The sequence below is a fragment of the Neofelis nebulosa genome, chromosome 10, assembly GCF_028018385.1.
Source record: "Neofelis nebulosa isolate mNeoNeb1 chromosome 10, mNeoNeb1.pri, whole genome shotgun sequence".
Lineage (NCBI taxonomy): Eukaryota > Metazoa > Chordata > Mammalia > Carnivora > Felidae > Neofelis > Neofelis nebulosa.
In genome coordinates, this window is record NC_080791.1 from 20,542,928 (window position 1) to 20,567,731 (window position 24,804).

General features: G+C 45.6%; 1 protein-coding gene and 1 long non-coding RNA gene across 6 annotated transcripts in view; both read right to left on the reverse strand.

Moving 5' to 3' along the window:
* Positions 1-23,107, reverse strand: part of SCN3B (sodium voltage-gated channel beta subunit 3) — a 31,200-nt gene extending 8,093 nt beyond the window's left edge. For 2 of the 5 annotated variants that reach the window (XM_058687120.1, XM_058687119.1), the window contains exons 1-5: positions 22,477-23,098; positions 21,955-22,036; positions 15,194-15,357; positions 12,358-12,583; positions 8,120-8,258 (exon numbers count right to left, since the gene is read on the reverse strand). In XM_058687120.1, coding sequence (XP_058543103.1) covers positions 8,120-8,258; positions 12,358-12,583; positions 15,194-15,357; positions 21,955-22,009 — 584 coding nt within the window. In that variant the 5' untranslated portion in view covers positions 22,010-22,036; positions 22,477-23,098. Of the gene's footprint in view, positions 1-8,119; positions 8,259-12,357; positions 12,584-15,193; positions 15,358-21,954; positions 22,037-22,476 lie in introns of all 5 variants that reach the window. The other 3 variants (XM_058687124.1, XM_058687123.1, XM_058687122.1) reach the window with 3 other exon arrangements.
* Positions 1,328-8,113, reverse strand: LOC131486979 (uncharacterized). Its single transcript, XR_009249551.1, has 2 exons — positions 5,088-8,113; positions 1,328-4,856 (listed from the first exon to the last, which is right to left on the reverse strand). It is a non-coding gene; the product is annotated as an uncharacterized LOC131486979 (long non-coding RNA).
* Positions 23,108-24,804: the final 1,697 nt, after the last annotated feature.

Below are 24,804 nucleotides of genomic sequence, written 5' to 3' on the forward strand. Positions count from 1 at the left end.
GTTGAATAAGAAGTTGCTGCGGCCAAGATCAAAGAAGTTTTTGCCTGCTTTCTCCTCGGATTTTGATGGCTTCCTGTCTTACATTTAGGTCTTTCATCCATTTTGCGTTTATTTTTGTGCATGGTGTAAGAAAGTGGGCCAGGTTCATTTTTCTACATGTCGCTGTCCAGTTTTCCCAGCACCACTTACTGAGGAGACTGTCTTTTTTCCATTGGATATTCTTTTCTGCTTTGTCAAAGATTAGTTGGCCATACGTTTGTGGGTCTATTTCTGGGTTCTCTGTTCTGTTCCATTGATCTGCGTGTCTGTTTTTGTGCCAGTACCATACTGTCTTGATGATTACAGCTTTGCAGTATAGCTTGAAGTCCGGGATTGTGATGCCTCCTGCTTTGGTTTTCTTTTTCAAGATTGCTTTGGCTATTCGGGTTTTTTTCTGATTCCAAACAAATCTTAGGGTTATTTCTTCTAGCTCTATGAAGAATGCTGGTGTTATTTTGATAGGGATCGCAGTGAATATGTAGATTGCTTTGGGTAGTATTGACATTTTAACAATATTTGTTCTTCCTATCCAGGAGCATGGAATCTTTTTCCATTTTTTTGTATGTCTTCTTCAATTTCTTTCATAAGCTTTCTATAGTTTTCAGTGTATAGATTTTTCACCTCTTTGGTTAGATTTATTCCTAGGTATTTTATGGTTTTTGGTGCAAGTATAAATGGGATCAATTCCTTCATTTCTCTTTCTGTTGCTTCATTGTTGGTGTATAGGAATGCCAACTGATTTCTGTGCATTGATTTTATATCTTGCAACTTTGCTGAATTCATCGATCAGTTCTAGCAGGTTTTTGGTGGAATCTTTTGGGTTTTCCATATAGAGTATCATGTCATCTGTGAAGACTGAAAGTTTGACCTCCTCCTGGCTGGTTTGGATGCCTTTTATTTCTTTGTGTTGTCTTATTGCAGAGGCTAAGACTTCCAATACTATGTTGAATAACAGGGACAAGAGTGGACATCCCTGCCTTGTTCCTCACCTTAAGGGGAAAGCTCTCAGTTTTTCCCCATTGAGGATGACATTAGCGTTGAGTCTTTCTCGTATGGTTTTTATGATCTTGAGGTATGATCCTTCTATCCCTACTTTCTTGAGGGTTTTTATCAAGAAAGGATGCTGTATTTTGTCAAATGCTTTCTCTGCATCTATTGAGAGGATCATATGGTTCTTGTCCTTTCTTTTATTGATGTGATGAATCACATTGATTGTTTTGTGGATATTGAACCAGCCCTCCATCCCGGGTATAAAACCCACTTGGATGTGGTGAATAATTTTTTTAATGTATTGGTGGATCTGGTTGGCGAATATCTTGTTGAGGATTTTTGCATCCATGTTCATCAGAGAAATTGGTCTATAGTTCACCCTTTTAGCGGGGTCTCTGGTTTTGGAATCAAGGTAATGCTGGCTTCATAGAAAGAGTTTGGAAGTTTTCCTTCCATTTCTATTTTTTGGAACAGCTTCAAGAGAATGGGTGTTAACTCTTCCTTAGATGTTTGGTAGAATTCCCCTGGAAAGTCATCTGGCCCTGGACTCTTCTTTTTTGGGAGATTTTTGATTACTAATTCAATTTCCTTACTGGTTATGGGTCTGTTCAAATTTTCTATTTCTTCCTGTTTCAGTTTTGGTAGTGTATATGTTTCTAGGAGTTTGTCCATTTCTTCCATATTGCCCATTTTATTGGCATATAATTGCTCATAATATTCTCTTATTATTTTTATTTCTGCTGTGTTGGTTGCAATCTCTCCTCTTTCACTCTTTTTTTTCTTTTAATGTTTATTCATTTTTGAGAGAGAGAGACAGAGCATGAGTGGGGGAGGGGCAGGGAGCGAGGGAGACACAGAATGTGCAGCAGACTCCAGGCTCCAAACTGTCAGCACAGAGCCCAATGCGGGGCTTGAACTCACGGATGGACCGCAAGATCATGACCTGAGCCAAAGTCGGACGCTCAACCAACTGAGACACCCAGGCGCCCCAATCTCCTCTCTCATTCTTGATTTTATTTATTTGGGTCCTTTCTTTTTTCTTTTTGATCAAATTGGCTAATGGTTTATCAATTTTGTTAATTCTTTCAAAGAACCAGCTTCTGGTTTCATTGATCTGTTCTACTGTTTTTTTGGTTTCGATAGCATTAATTTCTGCTCTCATCTTTATTATTTCTTGCCTTCTGCTGTTTTGGGGTTTTATTTGCTGTTCTTTTTCCAGCTCTTTAAGGTGTAAGGTTAGGTTGTATATCTGAGATCTTTCTTCCTTCTTTAGGAAGGCCTGGATTGCTATAAACTTTCCTCTTATGACTGCCTTTGCTGCATCCCAGAGGTTTTGGTTTGTGGTGTTATCATTTTCATTGGTTTCATGAACTTTTTAATTTCCTCTTTAACTTCTCAGTTAGCTCATTCATTGTTTAGTAGGATGTTCTTTAGTCTCCAAGTGTTTCTTACCTTTCCAAATTTTTTCTTGTGGTTGATTTCGAGTTTCATAGCATTGTGGTCTGAAAATATGCATGGTATGATCTCAGTCTTTCTGTACTTGTTGAGGGCTGTTGAGACCCAGTATGTGGTCTGTTCTGGAGAATGCTCCATGTGCACTGGAGAAGAATGTATATTCTGCTGCTTTAGGATGAAATGTTCTGAATATATCTGTTAAATCCATCTGGTCCAGTGTGTCATTCAAAGCCATTGTTTCTTTGTTGATTTTTTTTGATTAGATGATCTGTCTACTGCTGTGAGTGGGGTATTGAAGTCCCCTACTATTATGGTATTACTACCAATGAGTTTCTTTATGTTTGTGATTAATTGATTTATATATTTGGGTGTTTCCACATTTGGCGCATAAATGTTAACAATTGTTAGGTCTTCTTGGTGGATAGACCCTTTAATTATGATATAATTATCATAATTCTTAATTATGATAATTAACAATAATATGAATTATAGTTAATTATCATAATTATATAATGCCCTTCTTCATCTCTTGATACAGTCCTTATTTTAAAGTCTAGATTGCCCGATGTAAGTATGGCTACTCTGGTTTCTTTTGTTGACCGTTAGCATGATAGATGGTTCTCCATCCCCTTACTTTCAATCTGAAGGTGTCATTAGGTCTAAAGTGAGTCTCTTACAAACAGCATATAGATAGATCTTGTTTTCTTATCCATTCTGTTACCCTAGGTCTTTTGATTGGAGCATGGACTCATTGATGTTTAGAGTGAGTACTGAAAGATATGAATGAATTTATTGCCATTATGTTGCTTGTAGAGTTGGAGTTTCTGGTGGTGTTCGCTGGTCCTTTCTAGTCTTTGTTGCTTTTGGTCTTTATTATTATTATTTTTTTTCATCTTTTCTCCCCTCAGAGAGTTCCCCTTAAAATTGCTTGTAGATGGGGGCACCTGGGTGGCACCTGGGTGGCTCAGCCAGTTAGGCGGCTGACTTTGACTCAGGTCATGATCTTGCAGTCCATGAGTTGAAGCCCCCACATTGGGCTCCGTGCTGACAGCTTGGAGCCTGGAGCCTGCTTAGAAATCTGTGTCTCCCTCTCTCTCTGCCCCTCCCCCATTCACACTCTGTCTCTCTCTGCCTTTCAAAAATGAATAAATGTTAAAAAAATTTTTTAAATTTCTTGCAGGGCTGGTTTAGTGATCACAAACTCCTTTAATTTTTGTTTGTCTGGGAAACATTTTACCTCTTCTTCTATTTTGAATGACGGCCTTGCTGGATAAAGAATTCTTGGCTGCATATTTTTCTGATTCAGCACATGGAATATATCCTGCTACTCCTTTCTGGCCTGCCAAGTTTCTGTGGATAGGTCTGCTGCAAACCTGATCTGTCTTCCCTTGTAGGTTAAGGACTTTTTTTTCCCTTGCTGCTTTCATGATTCTCTCCTTGCCTGAATAGTTTGTGAATTTGACTATGATATGTCTTGTTGATGGTTGGTTTTTGTTGAATCTAATGGGAGTCCTATGTGCTTCCTGAATTTTAATGTTTGTGTCTTTCCCCAGGTTAGGAAAGTTTTTCTCTATGATTTGCTCACATAATCCTTCTACCTCTATTTCTCTCTCTTCCTCTTCTGGGACCTCTATGATTTTGATGATGTTCCTTTTTAATGAGTCACTGATTTCTCTAATTCTTAAATCGTGCTCTTTTGCCTTAATCTCCCTCCTTTTTTCTGCTTCATTATTCTCCATAAGTTTGTCCTCTATATTGCTGATTCTCTGTTCTGCCTCATCCATTCTTGCTGCCGTGGCCTCCATTCACAACTGCAGCTCAGTTATAACATTTTTTGTTTCATCCTGACTAGCTTTTACTTCTTTTATCTCAGCAGAAAGGGATTCTAATCTATTTTCGACTCCCGCTAGTATTCTTATTATCCTGATTCTAAATTCTGGTTCAGACATCTTGCTTGTATCTGTGTTGGTTAATTCCCTGGCTATTGTTTCTTCCTGCTCTTTCTTTTGGGGTGAATTCCTTCATTTCATCATTTTGAAGGGAGAAAAGGAATTAATGAGGTAAAAAAATTAAAATTAAAAAAATTAAAAACACACACACAAAATCGAGTAAATGATGCTAGATCTAGATCCTAGGTGTGTTTTGGTTTGGGTGTTGAAAGGGGCTTGACAGATTAGAGAAAAAAGGGGAAAGAAAAAAAAAAGGAAATCATTTGAAAATTTGAAAAAATTAATACACTGAAGTAGACTAAAATGAAATTGATGGAAGTAAAATAGAATTTGAAAAAATTTACACAAAAGTAAAAAATATAGGCAGCTCTTCCTGCCCATGGGTCCTGTCCCCATGCCTTAATAAAATTATCTTTGGGGCACCTGGGTGGCTCAGTCGGTTAGGTGGCCGACTTCAGCCCAGGTCATGATCTCGCAGTCCATGGGTTCGAGGCCCGCGTTGGGCTCTATGCTGACAGTGCACAGAGCCTGGAGCCTGTTTCAGATTCTGTGTCTCCCTCTCTCTGACCCTCCCCTGTTCATGCTCTGTCTCTCCCTGTCTCAAAAATAAATTAAAAACGTTAAAAAAAATTAATTGAAAAAAATCTTTTTCACACCAAAAAAAGTAAAAAATATAGTAGAAAAAAATTGAAAAATATTTTTAATAAAAATTGAAAATAAAGATGAATTTTTTTCTCTTTCTGTATTCAAGAAAAAGAAAAGAAACGAAAAAGAAAAAAAAAAAGAAAACTGAATAGATGGACAGGCAAACAGCCAGTGGAACAAAAATACGACTGAAATTACTTCATTTTCCCTTAGAAGTCAAACTATTAAGCCCTTTATAGTCCATAAACTAAGCTGGCGGAGAGATTTGTGTTCCTGAAGCTCGAGGTTGGCCCACTTGGGCAGGGCTTAGCGTAATGGCTCCGCTCTCCACTAGATGGCGCTGCTTAGCTTACTGGGGCAGATCGTTGTGGCGCTCGTAGGTGCGTATGCGCATGCGCGGGAGCGGTTAAATGGCGTCACCCAGCCCCCGGTCTGTAGTATCTGAATTCTGTTCTCCCCGATCAGCAATCGCGCACCCGTCCTTTGTCTTTGGATTCCATCTACTTCCCGCTTTTACACGGTTCATGACCAAGCCCCAGGCAGCACCTCCCTCCCGAGTTTTGTCTCAGACGCGGCTGTGTTTCCCGACTCCTTACTTCTGAGGGACTGCGGCTTTGGCCCGTTCTGCAGAGGGTCTCACTGAGCAATGGCCAGGTGCCGGCCGCACCCGGGAACATTTGCGGGACTGTGCTGCTGCTGACACCCAGAGACTGCACCCAGAGACTGCGGCCTCTGTCCTCTCTCCGCATGCAAAAGCAGCTCCCTGCCCTCTATGGCTTCTGTCTCCCCCAGTTCACCTCTCCGCGCCGGGTACCTGCTGAATTCTGTGGTTCAGGTTGTGCAAACTGTTGTGTTAATCCTCAGATCAGTTTTCTAGGTGTGCAGGATGGGTTAGTGTTGGTCTGGCTGTGTCTCAGGGACGCGAGGCACACAAAAAACTTCCATGCTGTTCCGCTATCTTGGCTCCTCTCCCCCTTCTCTGTTCTATTCTAAGAGATATTCTCATTTTCTTTCTTCATGTTTCAGTCTGATATTCCAGCCTTTTATATCTCTGTGCTTCATTCTCTATAACTTCCTTACATTTGTTTCCAGTGTGTCTGTTATCTATTGTTCTGGTGAACCAATCCATCAAGTTTTAAAATTTATTGACTTTATTTTTCATTTCCAGATTTTAAGCTTCCTATTTAAAATCTGCCTGTTCTTTTTTCTTCGCAACTTATTCTGTTCTTAGGCTTTTGGTTCCTCTTTTAATTGCTTTCACTCTTTTTAAAAAAATGTTTTTTTAAATGTTTATTTATTTTTGAGAGAGAAAGAGAGAGAGTGCAGAACGTGAGTGGGGGAGAGTGGAGAGACAGGGAGACACAGAATCCAAAGCAGGCTCTAGGCTCCGAACTGTCAACGCAGAGCCCAATGTGGGGCTCAAGCTCATGGACTGTGAGATCATGACCTCAGCCAAAGTCAGACACTTAACCAACTGAACCACCCAGGTGCCCCTTGCTTTCACTCTTTTAAATAAACTTATTTTCTAACTTCTACCAGGTCCTTTTTGTGTCTGAAGTTCCTGGGATGTAATCTTGCCATTTGTTACTTCTCTTGCTTGTGCTGGATTGTTTGCTGCTGTGTCTTTTAGCTTTGGATCAGATTGTGAAATCAGATTCAGCAATGCTTTCTGTAGGGAATCCTGTTAAGCCTCAGCTGTGGGGTAGGTCCCGTCAGAATGGTTTTTCATTTGCTTCTATGTGGTGATCACTGTCTGAGGATTAATCTTTTAATTGACTTTCTCAGCTTGAAGCTTTCTGGATCATGTAAGTAGTATAAAATTTAAATCCCAAACATTGTGAGAGTGGGCTTGCGGTTACTAATTCTCAAGAATCTTTTAGGTTTCTACTTGGGAGTCAGGCCAAGATGGATATGTTTCCTTGGCTTTGCCCCAGGCAGGTGGACTGATTTTCTGATCTGTCCTTTGCATGTGTTGTAGCTCTTTGAGGATCCGGGCTCTGCTGGGGGCCTCGGGCCACATGGTCCCGGGCACACTCTCCCAGGTTCAGTTTTCTCATCCATAAAGTGGGTATATGACTCTGTTTTCTGTGCAGGCCCCATTGTAGACACTTCCTGTCCAAGTGTGGGCACTTCCTGTCAGAGCACTAAAACCCAAGCACCCTAGGTTCCGCCAGGAGTGACAGCCTCCCTTGTATATCACTACTTCCTAACCTTGTATCAGTTGTAATTTTTACTTGCCTGGGATCATAGATATCATGCAAAATATCGAACATTTTTAGGTAATAATAGTCTACAGCTTTTAGGTTATCCCCTCAGCCATGTTGCCAGCCTTGTAAATCTATGAGAGTTCTGTTTTTTCTTCTCCCCAAATAACAGGCCAGAGGGGCCCCCTGGGCCCTCAGACCCCATCTTTTTCTCAGATGTGCTCACTCCCGAGTGACTAGGGCCTTGGTGAAAATGGCCAAGGTGCAGTCTGGACATTGGAGGATGAGAGCCTCTACTCCGCGTATCCAATTGCTGCCAGGCTCCAGGGGCAAGAACATGTGGCTCGGAGCTCCTTAGCTGATAAAAGGCAGGGCCCAGGTGGCCTGATGAGCTCCACAGTGTACAACAAACAGCTGAGTGCGACAGAGAGGGCACGGACTTTCGGAACAGAGAGGTAAATCCCAGCCTCTCCGTTCATCATCCGCATGGCCTCAGCAAGCCACACAACCCTCTGTAAGCCTGCTTCATAAAATGGTCATAATAATGCTAATTTCATGGGATTGTGATGGTAGCTATGGGCTTTCCATCAGTGGTTAAGAGTACAGGGTAAGAGTTAGCAGGCATGAATCCAGACCTTGCTTTGCCTCTTATCACGGTCCCGGGCACACTCTCCCAGGTTCGGTTTTCTTATCCGTAAAATGGGTATATGAATGCTGCCTACCTCAAAGGTGGTTGTGAGGCAAGTGGAGGAGTGTGTCAATTGCTTAGCACCTCGTCCGTGAGGGCAAACACTCTGAAGGTGCTAGCTACCATCACTTTGGCATCTTGGAACTTACGCGTTCTCTTGAGCTGCCTCTTCGGCCTTTGAGACCTTCCTGTAGCAATAGATCATTTCAACGAGCAGCCACAAGGTGAGGAAGACCAGGAGGATGTACATCATGATCTCTGAGACCACAGAGGTGAAGTCCTCTCCAGCTGCAAGGGGGACAGTGAGGCTCAGAACGTGCATGTGCGACAAACCCAGAACTGTCATTGGGTCGGAGATATATGAGACTTTTTTTTTTTTTTTTTTTTTTTTTTTTTTTTTTTTAAAGTATGGCTTAAATTAGCCCTGGCTCTAAGGAACTTGAGAAGGCGTCAAAGAGGTTCAATGACTCTGACTCTCCTGTCTGTCAGCTTCCTCGCTGACTTTTTTCAGGAGTGGGAGTGGGGGCGGGGATGGGGGTGAGAAAGAATGAGGAGTGGAAGGAAAAAGGGAGCCGTGGACGGAATCCTGGAACGGGGTGAGATGGAAGAACCGGGTCCCAATTTTGTGTGGACAGTCACTTCACTTATTGGAAACTCTCTTTCTTAACTTGTAAGGTAAGGGTGACAGTTCACGACCTCACCTTACCTAGTGTATTCAGGAATATCCGGTGAGATGTGAAAGTCTACACACATGTGAGGGACAGGTCTGGTTCAACCACTGAGCATAGAGTGGCAGAGCGAGTGAGCATGGGAAACATGTACGGGGCCAGTGCGGTCGGCCCACCCAGTGATCTGGGCATAGCCTCTACAAGTCTGGATTGGAAACAGGGTCCTTCCCAGTTCATCTTTCTTCCAGGCCATCCCAAACCCAAACAAAAATGAGTATTGGAGCATTCCACATATTACCCTGGCTTTCTGAAACACAAATCTGACCCTGCTATTTTCACGCTTTAAACCTTTCTGTGTTCCATCCCGCCCTCAGGATAAAGACCAAACCACGAACGTGGCAAGCAAGATTCACAATCCAGCCCTTTTCTCCTCATTTCCATTCAGTGGACCAGCAAAACTTCACTTCTCATTTACACTGTGGGCTCTTTGGGGATCTGCAGACGTTTATTCATCCCCATTTCCTCTTCCTCAATTGTATTGCACACCCCTCAGCTACCTCTGTCCCAACATCCCCTCCTGCTTTTCAGTGTCCTGACCATTCTTCCAGACTCCACCAAAGTCCCTTTCTCTGTGGAACCTTCTTCGGCCTCTCATGCAGAGCTATTCATGTACTTCTCTGTGCACTTTTCTCATCCGTGCATTGAAATACCTCTCAGGTTGTGCTGTGATGTGTTTCTCTCTCTTCTCCACTGACGGTGTGCTTATTAAGAACATATTTCACTTATTTCTACATTATCAGCCTGTTGTCTAATCCTGGAATATTTGCAGTACTCAATAAGTATTTGTTGAGTGAATGAATGCAAATAAATATTGATCTTTGTTTCACAGCCAACCAGAATGACAATTAAAAGATGATATAAGGCAAAGGTCCTGGTCCACATCGTCCTTTCTAGTGGGAAAGAAGTTTGTAGCCACATTTCCTGTTGCTAACTCCTCCAGCAAATTAGATTCATGGTCCTTGGTTATTCATAGGCCCCAGTCATCCATCAGGCCTCACTGCTTAAAAGCACAGAATAGCCATAGCCATGACCTTCAGCTCAGAGAAGCAATCCAAAGCTTCCACGATCATCCAGGTTTCCTGACTGGAGCTGAAGGTCATAAATATAGCGTGCGGCACAGAAGAACGCCATGCACATAAAGTATCTTTTTTGTGGGCTGGGTAATACCTGATTTGTGATGTTCTTGGCTTAAAGCACACTCTTTTTAAATGCAATAGCCCAGAAGTAGGAACACAGGAAGCTATCCATGCTCAGTATTTTTAGTCGCTTCTAGATCTCAGATTTCTGTCTTAGAGCCAGGAGGTCAGAGCTTAGGACAGGATACGTTCAGCTTGAGCCAAGAACTAGGGAGATTCTGTGGGACCACAGGACTGGAGGAGATGTAGCACGTTGCGTTGTGGTGGCACCTGTCGCTCTGAGCCTTATGAAAGCAGATCTTGGCTGCGGGGAGGGGGGTATTCTCAGAGGCGGCCACGGGTCACAGAGGAAAAGACAGAAAGAAAGAGAGGAAGGAAAGAAGGAAGGAAAAAAGGGGAGGGAAAAGAAGGGGGGGAGGAGAAAGGAAAAGCTATGAAAAGAAGGAAAAGAAAGGAGTAGCAGAAAGAGGGATGGTGGTCGAAGGGAAAGATGTACTGGAAATAGAGCTAGCCCGGTAGCCAAAAGATCTGGTCCGTAGGCCCGCGTCTGGCGCTAACTCGCTTCCTATCTCTGGGCAAGCGCCTCACCGATCTCCCCGCCGCAAAATGAGGGGCACCAGAGCTGCACCCTCCAATCAATCACCTGGGGGGGTCATTTCTACTTACATACGCGAGACCTCACTCCAGGCCACAGAGCTCAGGCTCATAAGAGAGGTAGGGAGACTGCTACACGCGAGGAAAGCCCCCTGGGCAATTCTGAGGCCTGCCTGCTCTTTGTTCAGAACCTCTGCAGGAAATGAGAGCCAAGCTTCCTTCCAGCCCTCACATCCCAAGAGGCTTTGTGGTTCTGATAACAAACTCGTCTTCCTTCTATTCTTACCCAAGCCTGGCTCTGGTGCCCCGGAGGCGGACAGGTTCAGCTTTGCCACACTTTCCACCGGCTGCGCCAGGGACTCTGGAGGCAAGAGCCTGAGAGAGACCGGCGGCGCCTTCCTAGTATCGGCGTCACCAGCCAACAGTTCCGGCAGTGACCAATAGAGGGCGCCAGCCTCTTTTCCCCCCGGGGAGGAGAGGTGTGTAAACAGAAGGGAAAATGGAACTTCGAAACAGAAAAATACCTTAGAGAGCTTCTAGCCCAACGCACGCGCTGTACACAAGAGGTGATGGGTTCAGAGAGGGAGAATGGCTTATCAGGTGTAAATGCCAGTGGTCTGAGAGTGCTTCTGCACGTTCAAAAAAATTGACCTACCTTTCGTTTTAGTCATGTTGTCCACATCAGGACAAAATCATGACATCTCTTGCCCTGCCGTGCACTCTCAAGTTTGCTTCATGAATTCTATCGCAATAACAGGAGGAAAAAATGAGGAAGTTTGTGGCCTGGAAGTCGGGATTCTTGGGAATCCTAGGAAGAACGCTATCATGAATTTGACTTCATATTTCATGCCCCGCACCTTTTACCTGCTCACCATCCTGCCTCTTGGGGCAGTGATAATGCTAAGAGCATGCTGGAAATAGATTGCCTGGGAACAGGCTAAGAAAAATGGAGCCATCACGTAGCCTGGATGAGAAGACACAAAAGGAGATGGCACATATCGGTCTTTTGACGCATGAGGGAGTGTTTGCAAGCGGCTGGAAACCACAGTTTTCTGAGTCCCTTGAAACCAGAACAGAGCAGTGTGTGAGCACATTCTAACTTTACCCTCAAGATTCTGGACTGGATTAAAACAGAAACATTTGAATTGGGTTGATGGAAGGATCCCCCCACCTCCCACCCTCATAAGAAATTGGCTGTGGGAAATCTGAAGATTTTAAGCCAAAGACTAGAAAGTTTTTTTTCTTCCAGTTGAGAATGAGGTTTTGCACTGATAGATGCCAGGGGATGGGAAAGGGATTGCTTGTGTGGTCATTTTGGGGAAGACAGAAGACTTGATTTAGAGCAGTGGTTCTCAAAGTGCGGTCCCAGGCAGCATGGGCATCTCCAGGCAATTTGTTAGACATGTAAACTCTCAGACTCTATCCACAGAAGCAGGAAGTCTGCATTTTAAGTCCTGCAGAGGATTTTGAGGCTTGCTGAAATTTGAGCACCACTGGTTCAGAGGTATGTATGGCTTCCACACAGGAGGGTTAGAAGACTTCTAGATAAGCTCATGAGATTTCCCCTGCCCATTGAGTCAGGGATTCAACACAGATCAGAGAAGAAGGTGTAGCTGAGTTGACAGTTTTAGGCTTCATGGAGGCTGACTTCTTTCTCTAAGGATGAGAAGTCAGGGGATCAGGGAACAGGTATTTCTCCCGTCATCTCTGAGCCTTTCTGCTTTAAGGAAAGGCACAGACAGGCAAGCTGTCAGGCAGTTTGCAGGAAGCTGGCCACTCAAGGAAGTTAAATCAATGGTGACATTTTTAGATGTCACCCCTCCAGATATATGGGCTTTGCACTCTGCAGAGGTCTCATTTGTGTGGAAACCCACTGTCCTCCCTCCCCTAAGAGGAGGGCACCCCCGCGACCCTGCGTCCCAGCCTCACCCTCTTCGGTGACTCGGAGGGGGATCAGCCGTGTAGTCTTCACAAAGGGGCGATGTGCCTCAAAGGCGAACTCCCGGGACACGTTGCAGGTGTAGAGGCCAGAGTCATTCAGGGTGACGTTCAGCACGGTGATGGACACATCCTGCAAGTCCTTGCTCCCATTCCACTGCAGGCGCCCCTGGAAGGGGCTCTCCACCTCCTGCTGGCCGTTTCGATACTCATAGATCTGCAGGTAGAGAAGCAGAAGAGAGTAGGGCCAGGAGAGAAAACAGGGTAGGGGGGCCAGGATGGGGACAGGGCAGAGAAAAGGAGCAGAGTCGTGCATGGACAGGGGAGGGAGCGGGCAAAGTTACAAGGAGATCCCAAGTTTGGGAGTGTGATGAGGAGGCTCAGGGGAGGGCAGGGAAGAGAGAGAGAGAGAGGCAGGGAAAGATGAGCAAAGGTAAACAGGTATCAGGGCGTATAGACACAGCAAAGGAAGACGCAGACAGGAGTAGACAGGAAGAAGGCTGGCAGGAAAAAAGAGGTACAGAGAAAGAGAACAAAAGAAGGTGAGTAAAGCAGATAGACCAGGAGGGGGAAACTGAAAGAAAGAATTGGAAGGAGACAGAGCAAGAGAGCAAGCTGTGTCACGAGGGCAGCCAGTGGGAGAACAGAGCATAGAGACCGAGAGAGGCAGCTTCACGAGTCACGAAGACATCGTAAAGCCTTGGCCTCAAGACTGGACTCTCTGATCTGGTTGCCACTGAGGGGATGTGGTCAGTCTGGGCCAGGCCACAGGAAGGGGACCCTGGGCGCCAAAGTGTCATGGTTGAGCAGAGAGCTGCCAAAAGATATGCACACTTCAGGTTTTTCACTTTGGGCTGAATTATAACTGAAATGTGGTCTCGAAATTTCTTTTCTCAAGCACTTCCACCTTCTGACACACCTTTTTATTCTCTACAGCTGTGCTGCCCATTCTAGTCTCCACTTGCCATATGGAGACTACTCACGCTAACAATTAAATGACTAGAAAAAAAAACAACAAAAAAACAAATGACTAGATGGGGTGCTTGGGTGGCTCGGTCGGTTGGGCATCTGACCTCAGCTCGGGTCACGATCTCACGGTTTGTGAGTTCGAGCCCCGCGCCGGGCTCTGTGCTGACAGCTCCGAGCCTGGAGCCTACTTGGGATTCTGTGTCTCCCTCTCTCTGACCCTCCCCTACTTGCACTCTGTCTGTCTGTGTGTCTTTCTCTCTCAAAAATAAACATTAACAAAATTTAAAAAAAAATCAAATGACTAGAAGTGAAAATGTAAAATTCACTTCCTCATTTGCACTAGCCACATTTCAAGGGTTCACTGGCCACACGTGGCTAGTGGCTACTGTATTGGACAGCACAAATATGGAACATTTCCATTTTCACAGGAATTTCTAGCAGACAGCATCGCTTTGTCCACTACAATTTTTAAAGTTTCTTTTCCTCCTTCTGAGCTTCTACTCATTCTGGGCGGACGCGGAAGCAGAGTAGGTGGCTGGCACACAACCAGGCCTGAGGCCAATGGGGGCCTTTGCATCGGGCCTAGACGTCCAGATTCCTGTCCCCTGGGGACCGGCCTCAGTCACAGTCAACTCTGAGGGAAGCCCGAGATTTCAGGGAAATTTACGGGTTCCAGTTCTGGAACAAACACTTGATTGGAGCACTCAATTTCACCCTGCTATCGTCTCCATGAAGTCTTTGTACAGAAGAAACTCGCCTTCAAGAAGGTGAGATAGCTCAGTAAAAAGGGCTTTGTATCTGCTGTCAGATAACCTGGTTCGAATCTAAGGTCTCTTATTAACTTCTTTGGGCCTCCGTGTACCTCACTCACGGACGTATACCTTTTCTCTAGCAAACACGTGTATCATGCTTCCTATACTCCAGGGCTATTCTAAATGCCTTAAAAATGAAAGCTAACAACTTTGAAGGTAACAATTGTATGAGGTAGCTATGGTTTGCATCCCCATTTTAGAGATGAGGAAACGGAGGCACAGAGAGGTGAAGCCAGTTGTCTTACGGCACAGAACTAACAAGCTGTAGAGTGGAGAATCAAACCCAGGCAGCGTGGGTTCCAGAGTCCGTGAAAGTGTGAATAAGGGTCATCCCCAAGGTGATATTCAAAGCATGTAACGGTACTGGCCGTGGCACGAGCCAGGCCGAGCTGACACCAGCCACAGCACGGAGCGGAGTCTCGGAGGCGCCCCGTTCCGTCAGGATGATCCCGTAGTTGCGTGGGGGAGGGCTGGAGGTTCCCAGTGGGACCGATGATGGTGAGGCCACTTGGGAAGCTTAGCACAGCGAGTGCCCGTTATAGACCTATTCGAATAGTTCACTCACAGAGGCGGCTGTACTGGGTATACCAGTTGAACATCAGCCTGGGTCATCCCCTGCCATTCTTTTTTCACTGGGATTGCGAGATTTCAATGAGCTAACCTATGCTCTCCCATAGAATGAGGCTGAGTGTTATTTCCATCTTTCTACTAATTTAATCCGTCCGACGTGATGGTGCACAAGAGCCCGTGAAAGCACCTGCAAAGTGCCTTGTGGGGTGGCTAGCACACGGTGGGCTCTACCTGCCATTTCTCTCTTCTCCCCCTTCCCCCGCTGGTAACCAGGAATGCCTGCGGCTGGCCCAGTGCCCTTCCCATCACAGAGGCTGGGCTACACTAAGGCCGTCAGTTATCTGCTGGGGAGCTGTCAACGCTTTGAAAAGAAAGAGCCAGGGTTTGTCAGAGCCTCGTTCCCCAGACTCTCGGGAGCCAGGCACATAACAGCAGAGGCAAGCAAAAGAAAGGCCGGAGTCAGCAGCCAGACGTACAAGGAAATCTTTACCGCCCTCGGGCCTGTAGAACCACTCCACCACCGTGGTGGCCTCCACCTCCTCTCTCTTCATGCAGGAGATGCAGCGCAGCTTCATGGGGTTGCCCTGAACGGCCTCCGTCTCCGAGGGCACTTCCACACACACAGGGAAGCAGACACTGACTGGAGAGGGGCCCAGTGACAGGGAGGGGACAGGAGGTGTTGGGGAGGAGGGCACCAGGAGAGCGGCATTGGAGAACAAGAGGGAGGGAGAAGAGACAGAGAAGGAAGAATCATGAGACAAACCTGAAGATCGCATGTACCTGCGTGTACGTCTTCACCTGGGCTCCCCCAGGATGCACGCTCAGAACAGGCAGGGCGTGGGCTGCAGGAGCCACGGATGGCTCTGAGTTGACTGAAAGCCTCCCGGGGTGCAGCCCTGAGCCCCGCCCTAAAGACTTAGAGTCTCGGTGGGAAACCGGGGGCACACATACCCACCCATCCATGCACCCTTCATTCAACCACCATTCACCGAAATCTACTCTGTGCCAGGCCTGATGCGAGGCTGACACAAAGATGAATAAAACACCAACCACACCCTGAAGGCATTTATAATCTAGCAGGGAACGCATACTTCTAAGTATCATTAAACGGGACCATGGCGAGTGCCATGCTGGTGATGTGTTCTGTTCCCAGAGGAGGGCCAGTTATTCCTGGTTGGGCTGGGGAGAGAGGAAGAGAAGGAAGATGAGGCAGGGGTCTAGAAAGGGAGCGGGGACCACGCTGTGAAGACCTTTGTGTGGCCTTCACAACATGAGGGGTCAGATGTTTGCAAGCCATGGAGAGATAATCATTGCGTCTGAATTTTATTTTAAAAAGTAGGTAATTCCGACTCCTGGTGGAGGCTGGAACAGCAGATGAGGAAGACGGTGAGCTGGCCACTGGGCTAGAGCAATGCTTTTTGCAGAGGAGTAGAGAGAGACAAAGTTAAAAATCTGGAGAGAGGTCAGATTGGGGCGATAGCTTGCCTGCCACATGGAGGTCTGGACTTATGGTCTCTGCCCTCTAGAAACTTGTGGCCCATAAAAATAGGGTGAGTACATCAGACTGCACGTTCAGGATGAGTCAAAAGTGGGATGAGGCCGCCAACAAAGCGAGTGCAAATGTGGGCTGCATTAACAGATGCACGATGTGCACAACGAGGGAGAGACAGTGCCTGTGCACCGTGCAGAACAAATCTGGACCGTTCCGATCAGTTCAGCTGTCACACTTGACAACAGGAAGTTGTTCAGTGAGTGCATGCCCAGCAAGGAGCAAGATGGAGAAGGGTCTGGAGACATCGTCTGGGGAGAAACAGATGGGAGAATTGGGGGTGTCTGGCTTAGACACAGAACTTATCTGCCCTCAAGTATTTGAAGGCCTGTGGAAGAGAAATTCGATTGTGTCTAATTCCAAAAGTTACAAGAAAGTAAACTTGGCTCATTAAAAAAAAAAAAAAAGAATTTTCTGGTGCTGAAGCTGATTACAAATACAAAAAACTATTTGGTAAGAGTTTATTGTATGGAAGATTCAAAAATGGGATGATCTTATGTCAGGACTTCTAAGTCCCCTTCTAGTGCTACCTTTCCATGAATTAATAAAAACAAAACTCCTAAAAAAAATGAAACAATACACATTGATATTTAAAAACTAGTACGCTGGGGTGCCTGGGTAGCTCAGTCTGACTTCAGCTCAGGTCATGATTTCACCGTCCGTGAGTTCGAGCCCCACGTCTGGCTCAGAGCCAGCTGACAGCTCAGAGCCTGGAGTCTGCTTCTGAGTCTGTGTCTCCCTCTTTCTCTGCTCCTCTCCTGTTCATACATTCTCTCTCAAAAATAAATAAACATTAAAAATCTTTTAAACAAACACACAAGTGGCACTATGATGAGTTTAAAACATCAAGGGGAAATAAAACTAATTGGTTTTAAAACTCTCAAGCTAGCTGGGGCTGGTCTTATCAGGCAGTCTGCAAAAGAGTCTCCCGCTTCTGTATATGGACCATCACTTTCATGGAGAGAGGATCTGTATCTAGAGAGAACTGATCAGAAACACTTTCAATATGTGATGTGTTTGAAGTCTCGATTGTAAGCCTGGTTGAAAAGAAAAGAAGGTGTGGTCTGTGCAAAAGTTTGGGAACGAATACAGGTGCAGAGAATGTGCACTGAGAAATCTGTGTGGCAGGCAGCTTTGAGGCACATTCATATTTAATGAGACGTGGTAAAGATAAGTTAGTTCAGTGATGATGACTTCGAAAGTAGCATAGGAAGATGTACCAAGGAATGCACAGTTACAAATACAGAGGCAGGAAGGAAATGAATTTGGCAACTGCAGGCCTGTGTGTATCTACTCTTTAACCTCTGAGACTCAGTTTATTCATCAACAGAATGCTGAAAATAACATCTAATAGCGTCATCATGGGAATTCTATGGAATGATCTATATGAATGTGCTTTGGACATATATCACCTGTTAATGTATTTTCTCCTTCATTTATCTGCCCACTTATTCAACAAATATATTGCGTGCTTATTGTATGCCAGGCACTGTTCTAGGCACTGACAATGCAACAGGGGACAAAACAGAAACCATTCCTGCTCTCATGGAGCCTGCATTCCAGAGGAGGGTAATAAAAATAAGAAACATGACATTGTAGTATGTACTAATGAGAAAAAGTAAAACAGAGTAGAGGCGCATGGGAACATCGGAGACAGCCTCACTGAGACGGTGACATCGAGCAGGCACTGAAGGAAAGAAATGAGGGCGAGAAAGGAGATATATGAATATCTCCGTGGAAGTGTGCAGAGGAAATAGCATTTCAAGGGTCCTAGGGTGGGAGTGTCTGTCGAAAGCAGAGCACAGTGAAGCCCAGGGAACAAAGTGAGAAAGGAGACATAAGCCAGGGCCAGATCATGGCTGGTCTTGATTAGAACTTGGACTTCTGCTTGGAGTGACCTGGGGACCATTGGAGTGTTCTGAGTGGAAGAATAACACGATTGGTACAAACTGACATGACCTGGCTATGTTGAGAATAAACGGAGGAGGTGACGAAGGACAACGTGGAAGCAAAGAGGATAGTTAAGAGGCTGGTACACTGATCACATTGAGAGATGGCTCAGTGGTTTGGCTTGGATGAAGGCGGTAGCAGAGCTGCTGGGCTTTGAAAAAGAACAATTTGTTGGACCAACATCCTCGAATACGTGCCAGCTGATGTGCTTTAGTGAGCAAGTAGATGAATTGGTCTTAAATAGGAGCACATTTAGTTCATTTAAAGGAGGGAGGGCAAAATATATGCAATCAGGAGGATGGTTGTGGCTTGCACAGCAATCCCTCTTTTTCCTGAGTTGCTTCTGAGATGACAGCAACCCAGTGTACCATCAGAGAACAAGCACTACCGATTCCCTTCTCATGGCCAAAGCCCAGCTTCAAGGCATAAGAATTCTGCTCGTGAAGTCCTGGATAGTACATTGCAAAATGGTCACAAAATTCTCTCCTGTCTCTTTGCTTGCCCTTTGCCATATGACGTGATGTTTCTTCCAGCAAGAGGTGAAATCTGTTTCCCCACCCCATGAGTCTCTAGTACACCACTACCTCTCTGTGAAATCCTCTAGATACCCAAGAAAAGGTCGTACATATGGTAGATATTCAATCCACATTGCTGACTGTAAATGATAAACTCCTGGAATAATCTTGGCCAAATCATTTGACTTCTGGTCTCTTCTCCAATTTCTATAGTAATAAATGAGGAAACTTACGAGAAGGTAGACTAGGTAGATATATTACTAATGATTATATTTAACTAAGGAATAGTATCAATCTATCATGAGGTGGAGAGTAATATGTGTTGAACCAACTCCTCTAATACCGTCAAATCTTTTTCTTCTTTGGCCATTACTAGCTTGCCCCTCCTGAGCTTGCTCTAGAATGCATTCCTTTGTGCTAAGATAATGAAGGCTTATATTAGAATGTAAATATTTGCCAAAAGGGGTAATAAGTGAAGTTATCTGTAGGCATTAACAACCTGAAATGATTTGTCTATCAGGTTAGCCAGTCACTTAGCAGAGCCTTGAAAAGAATGAGGTGCATGATGAGCTTCTGGGGGACGAGAGGAAAGCATCCCCAACAGAGCACACATGTGGGGGACTAGACCCAGAGAGGAAGAGCAGAGAAGACACTAGGGCCTGGACGGGGAGGGCAAAGGAAAGGCATGGCGGGAGGGGTGGGAGGGTGGTGGCTCTGAAGAGGGATGAGAGGACAGAGCCCATCCGGCAATCCTGCATAGCAGCACATGTGTTCATTAGAAGTGCCAGAACAAGCACTGGAAGACTGAAATCAGGAGACAAGAGCTCTCTGGCAAGTCCCTCCTCCTCCCTGAGCTCATTTTCTCACATCTAAACTGGAAGTAATATTACTTTCCCTAGCTACCCCCAAGGATTGATATGGTGACCAAAAAGAACTAACAGATTGAAAAGTGCTTTGCAAACCATAAAGCACCAGGGAAGTGTAGGGTTTTTTTTTAATTATTATTATATACTTTATTAAAGGAAATAAGGGAACTTTTTTTCAATATATGCAGAAAATAATACAATGGAAAATATCCTTTCCATTTATATTTGCATCATGTGATAAAGCAACTTGGGAAGGGAGAATGCATCTAGTCAAAGTGGTTTCCAGTCCTAGAATTACATTCAAATAAAATGAAATTGCATTTGTGAAATGAGGCCCTTCTCTTACATTTGATGACCAGGTTTCCTGAACCATCCCTCTTTCCTTCTGCAGCTTTTAAGCTTCATGAGCCAAAGAAGCTGAGAATGAGCACATGATGGGTGTGATGTGCATGCTTCTTCCAAAGGTTTTATTTTGGGGATGGGGTGGAAAGTGGAGGTGAGGAGAGGGGTGGATGCTACCAAGTCGAGCAATATTTTGTAAATATTTCCTTACTTTTCAGTCTTAGATGTTATCTGCCCCAACTTCCGACCTTTCCATGTGAGGAACCAGATACTCTAAGGTTGTTACATAGCAAGCTAATGGCACAGCTAAGACTCCAAGCCAGGCTTTATAAGTCCTAAAAAGGGCTTAGCATGTGGCACCCTCACCCCTTCCACTGGAATTCAGGCAGGGATGCTAAAAATTTAAATTAAGGTTTGGGAAGAAAAGCTCTGTAGAATCTCACCCCAGTCCTTCTCTGCAACTTTATCTCCCAGTGATTTATCAATACTCTTTCTTTTCCAGCCAGACTAACCTCTCCTAAGGCTCATTTCCCCAGTCTTAGCCTCCCCTGAGGAAATCCTAGCCTTAAATCGTCAAGGCAGGTGAGATCATTGGCAACCCAGGATGTCTGCTTCATCTTCAGGTCTAGTCACTCTACTGGGGATGGATGGTGATGAGTCTGCCCTTGGGACTGGCATTACTCTCCCTCTTTGTCCTTCCCAGACTGTCTCATCAGGCATTTTGTTCAACGTGAAGCTTGGCTCTGCTTTTGGTCACATGTAAAATCCAGATAATGCTGGCAGCCAATAAGTCCTGGAGGTTTAATAAAGTGATACTAAGGCAAAGAGGCAATTCCCATCAGCGTATTTGCCACTGCACAAGTAGAATGAGTTTCATGCCAACCACGGGAGAATAAATCCCACACGCCTAGTTTCAATAAAGCAAGTGGGCACAATTATCCTGGTTATTGACTTTTAGCATAAAGGTAAAAGCATGTAAAAAGTAGAAATGTAGACGATCATGTGAAGCAATATATCAACTGAACAGCACCTGTATTTGACCTGAGGATCTAATCAGAGTCACCAAGAGAGGGATGCCTAGAACTATACAGCAATCACACACACGTGCGTGTGCGCGCGCACACACACACACACACACACACACACACACGTCTTCACCAATCCATTCAGATGCCCATACTAACATGCTCAGACATACACTAACACACATTCAAACACTGAGGCATAAACGACACAGTAAAGCATTCTCTCAATCACATATACAGATGTTATCACGTAGACTCATTAGCTCTCTCTACACCCATGCAGGTACCCTACTCTGACACCACTCTGCTTAGCCTTAGTGTTGTAAGTGAAGGTCTTCCTTATTTGGAGGGAGAAGGTCACCTTATTTCCTCACAGCAAACAAGAACCTATTCGTTTCTGAAAGCAAAAAACATAGCTCCCCAAACACCAAAGCACCTTAGCTTCACATGTTCATGAAAAAGAATAAAGATGCAATGCCCAGGTGCCGATTTATCAAAGACGTAGCTGCAAATGGCTGAAGCCTATTTTCCTTATTAAAATTAAATAAATGGCTCAACAACGTGTTTTCATTCTCAAAATGCATGCATTTAGCTTTTTAAAAAAAATACATGGGAATTAATTTGAAGACCCAATGATTTTTCATTGAAAAATGAAAGGTAAAGGCAACCGAGATGTTTCATAATGAACGTGACTGCATTCCCTTTCAACAAAAGGAAAAGGGAAAAAATACTTTGGAATTAATCGGAAACAGGAGGAAGGGTGGAAAACCCACTAGGGTGGTTCTGGAATATAGCAGCAGGGGAGTGAGGTGTTTTTCCAGTCTCAAATCCCAGCTGTCATGTAACCCTTATGGATCTCCATGTCTGGCAGACATGCATAGAGAGAAGCCAACCAAGGCTCCTTTTGTTACAAACGACACCAATTAGTGTTATTATTGTTGGCATTATTACTGTTATCTGCATCTCGCATGGCAGGGTGCTGGTACTTACCCCAGAAGATGAGCACGAGGGAAACCAGGGGAAACAATCTGTTGAAGGCAGGCATCTTTTCTCTGGCGGGTGGCTTCCGGGGCTAAACAGAGAGATTCCCTCGGTCAAGAACTCGCCCTCTCAGATACTTTCGAGGAAACCCTTTGGGACGAACTGCCCCAAGGGGGCGACTCTCGGACTGAAATAAGGGCCAAGCGCCGGCGACTGGGGAGGCTTTCAGGGGTTTTCGAGCCGGGCGGGGGTTTCAGCTCCAAACCACCCTAGTGCACCGCCCCAGTTCGAGGGAGCCGATCAGCAGCTTCGCGCGCTCTCCCCGGAGCCCGTTGCTGGGATCCGGCTCAGCACCACGGACAGTACCTTCCCCGCCCACCCCGGAACTTCACAAATTCCAGTTGCTCAGCTGCTTCTCGGGTTTGCGCCTCGGTGACAGCTCAGCTCGGAGGCGAGCAGCACCGCTGGCTCTAGGCGGCTGGCTCTAGGCAGCTGGGCTGTCGAAGGGGTCCATGTTGATCCACCTCTCACCTCCCCTGGGAACAGCTACGCTCCGACCAGGATCCACCAAGACCCGGGAGCTTCGGCTTCATCAGCCTGCACCGGCTTCTCCAGCTGGGCGTGCCACCCACACCCAAAGCCACCGGGGCCTCCCGTCTGAGCTCCAAAATTCGTTCCACCTCGGTCCCGTCCACGCCCGCCCTCTGCTCCGCAGGAAGGCCCGGAGGGGCGGGGCAAGAGGCGGGAGCTCCCGTCGGCCGCAGATCTCTGGGGAGGGGCAGGGAGGGTGGGCCGCTTCCCAGGAGCTCGCCCCCAGATAGTGCCGGGGGCCCCGATTCTGGGTGGCGGGTGACCAACTGCCCTTCTCCGGGTCCTTCTTGACCGTGTGTGTTCAGTCAGCCTTGACATGCGCAGGCGGCTGTCCACCCCCACCGCCACCACGGACCCACCCCTCGTGCACACACTCCCCACCCCCAAACAGGCGTGTCCCTCCCCGTGGCCGAGCGAGGCTGCCCAGCGCGGGGCGGAGCTTGGAGCTGCGCAAACACCTCCAGACCCCGCGGTTTCTGCTCTCGCTGGCTGTCTCCAGGTCTCCCTTTCACATCTCCACACCTCTCCCAGCGCGGGCACACTTCCTCCCACCAATTCACACCCTCCAGGCAACCCCACTCCTGCTACAGCACAGGCAAGCTAGCCTCCAGCTCCGGGAAGGGGAGGGCCAAATCTCTTTCAGGCAATGATGTCATCTGCCGTGCACACTGTACGCGAGAAGCTCGCGGCTTCTCTTCCCCGACCCCATCCCCTTCTCTTCTTCTAGACTCTTCTTTGTCTATCCTTGATTAATTAGTTCCGGGCACACCAAACCCAGCAAGATAATCCCTGGTTAGGAGACATGGGGTAGGAGTGAGGCGCACCTGTTCCCATGGTCACCTCCTCATCCAGTGAGGCGATCCAAATGTCAGCGCAAGAGTAGCACTGGGGGTGGGGGCAGCTCCCTCTTGCTCTAATCGCTTTTTTCCCTGTTCTTTCTTTATTTTCTTTATTATCATTATGATTATGATTTATTTAGTTTAGTTTAAAAGCAGATTGTGGTTTGGCCTCTTCTATTAGCCACTCCCTAGGCTTCTCAGCTGTGTCAGTGCCCCCTCCCCATCTCTGAAAGGGAAACCTGAAACTTTAAATTCAAACTCAGATTTGTTACAAACTCAAATTGACGTAACAGATTAGGAATGCCTGGAGTTGAAATGAAAGATTAACACAAAAATCTGCCCCTCCCCCTTCTTATCCCCTCCTATTCCCTTTCCAAAAGGGGAAACTTGACACTGATATTCCAAAAAAGAACCGCAGAGTGACAGCTGACTGTAAACGAACCATAGGCAGGAAATTCTCTTCCCTAACATATGACAGAACAACAGAAGGTCTCCGAGATAGGATCTTCTTCCTGGGCAGGGAGCCACCAGGCCATAAACTCTATGTTGTTTTTGAAGGCCAATCCTTGAAGCGCAGTGCATTATACTTGGAAGAGAAGTTAAAGTTGACTTAATTCAATCTTTCCAATTCATGAATCCCCCAAGAACGTTCCTGATGAATAGGCTTGACCTATTCATCTCTCCATGGAAATAGATTTTCGGCAATATGTTTCAAACCATTCCAAAGTGGAATGATTTACCTTTTGTTATGTTCAAGCAGTTGTTATCCAAAGAATTACTGGGATGTTGCAGGGGAAAAATATCTTCTAGATTTGAAGTTTGGAATAGATTATTGATAAAGTTCCAACAGCCTTTGAGATTCTATAATTTTTCTGAAAGCCCCACCCAAATACATAGAGCAACTGAGATACTTTCAGTCTGATAAATCTGTCAACCACCACCCTCCCCCCACCAACACCACCACTACCACAGTGGGAATTGGCTTAATTTTACATTTTTGTCACATCCATTTGTGCTATTAGGAAATAATCACAATGTTCTTTTCTAAATGCTTACCAATACCATTTTAGTCACTCTGAGGATTTTACATGAGATTTTAGGAACAATGTATTTGCCTCTAGTAGGCATATGACATTTCCCTTGTCTTTCCTCTATTGAAAATAGTAGCATGTGGTCTTCTCAGTTTTCTGACATTTCCTTTGATTTTTAAGTACCTTAAAGTTCTTTTGATTCCTTAAGTACCTTAAGTTCCCTGAAGTACATTCTGCCTTTCTCCAAGAGTTTTTAACTCATTTTAATTGTTTAGGCTATGCCTTCCTCCTTTCTGCCATTTTGGCTTCAATCCATTTTGCTGCTTTGTTTTTTAATCTTTTCCAATTTGATGGTCCTCTTCCCCTTACAGTTGATGGATGAAACTAGCCATTCAAGG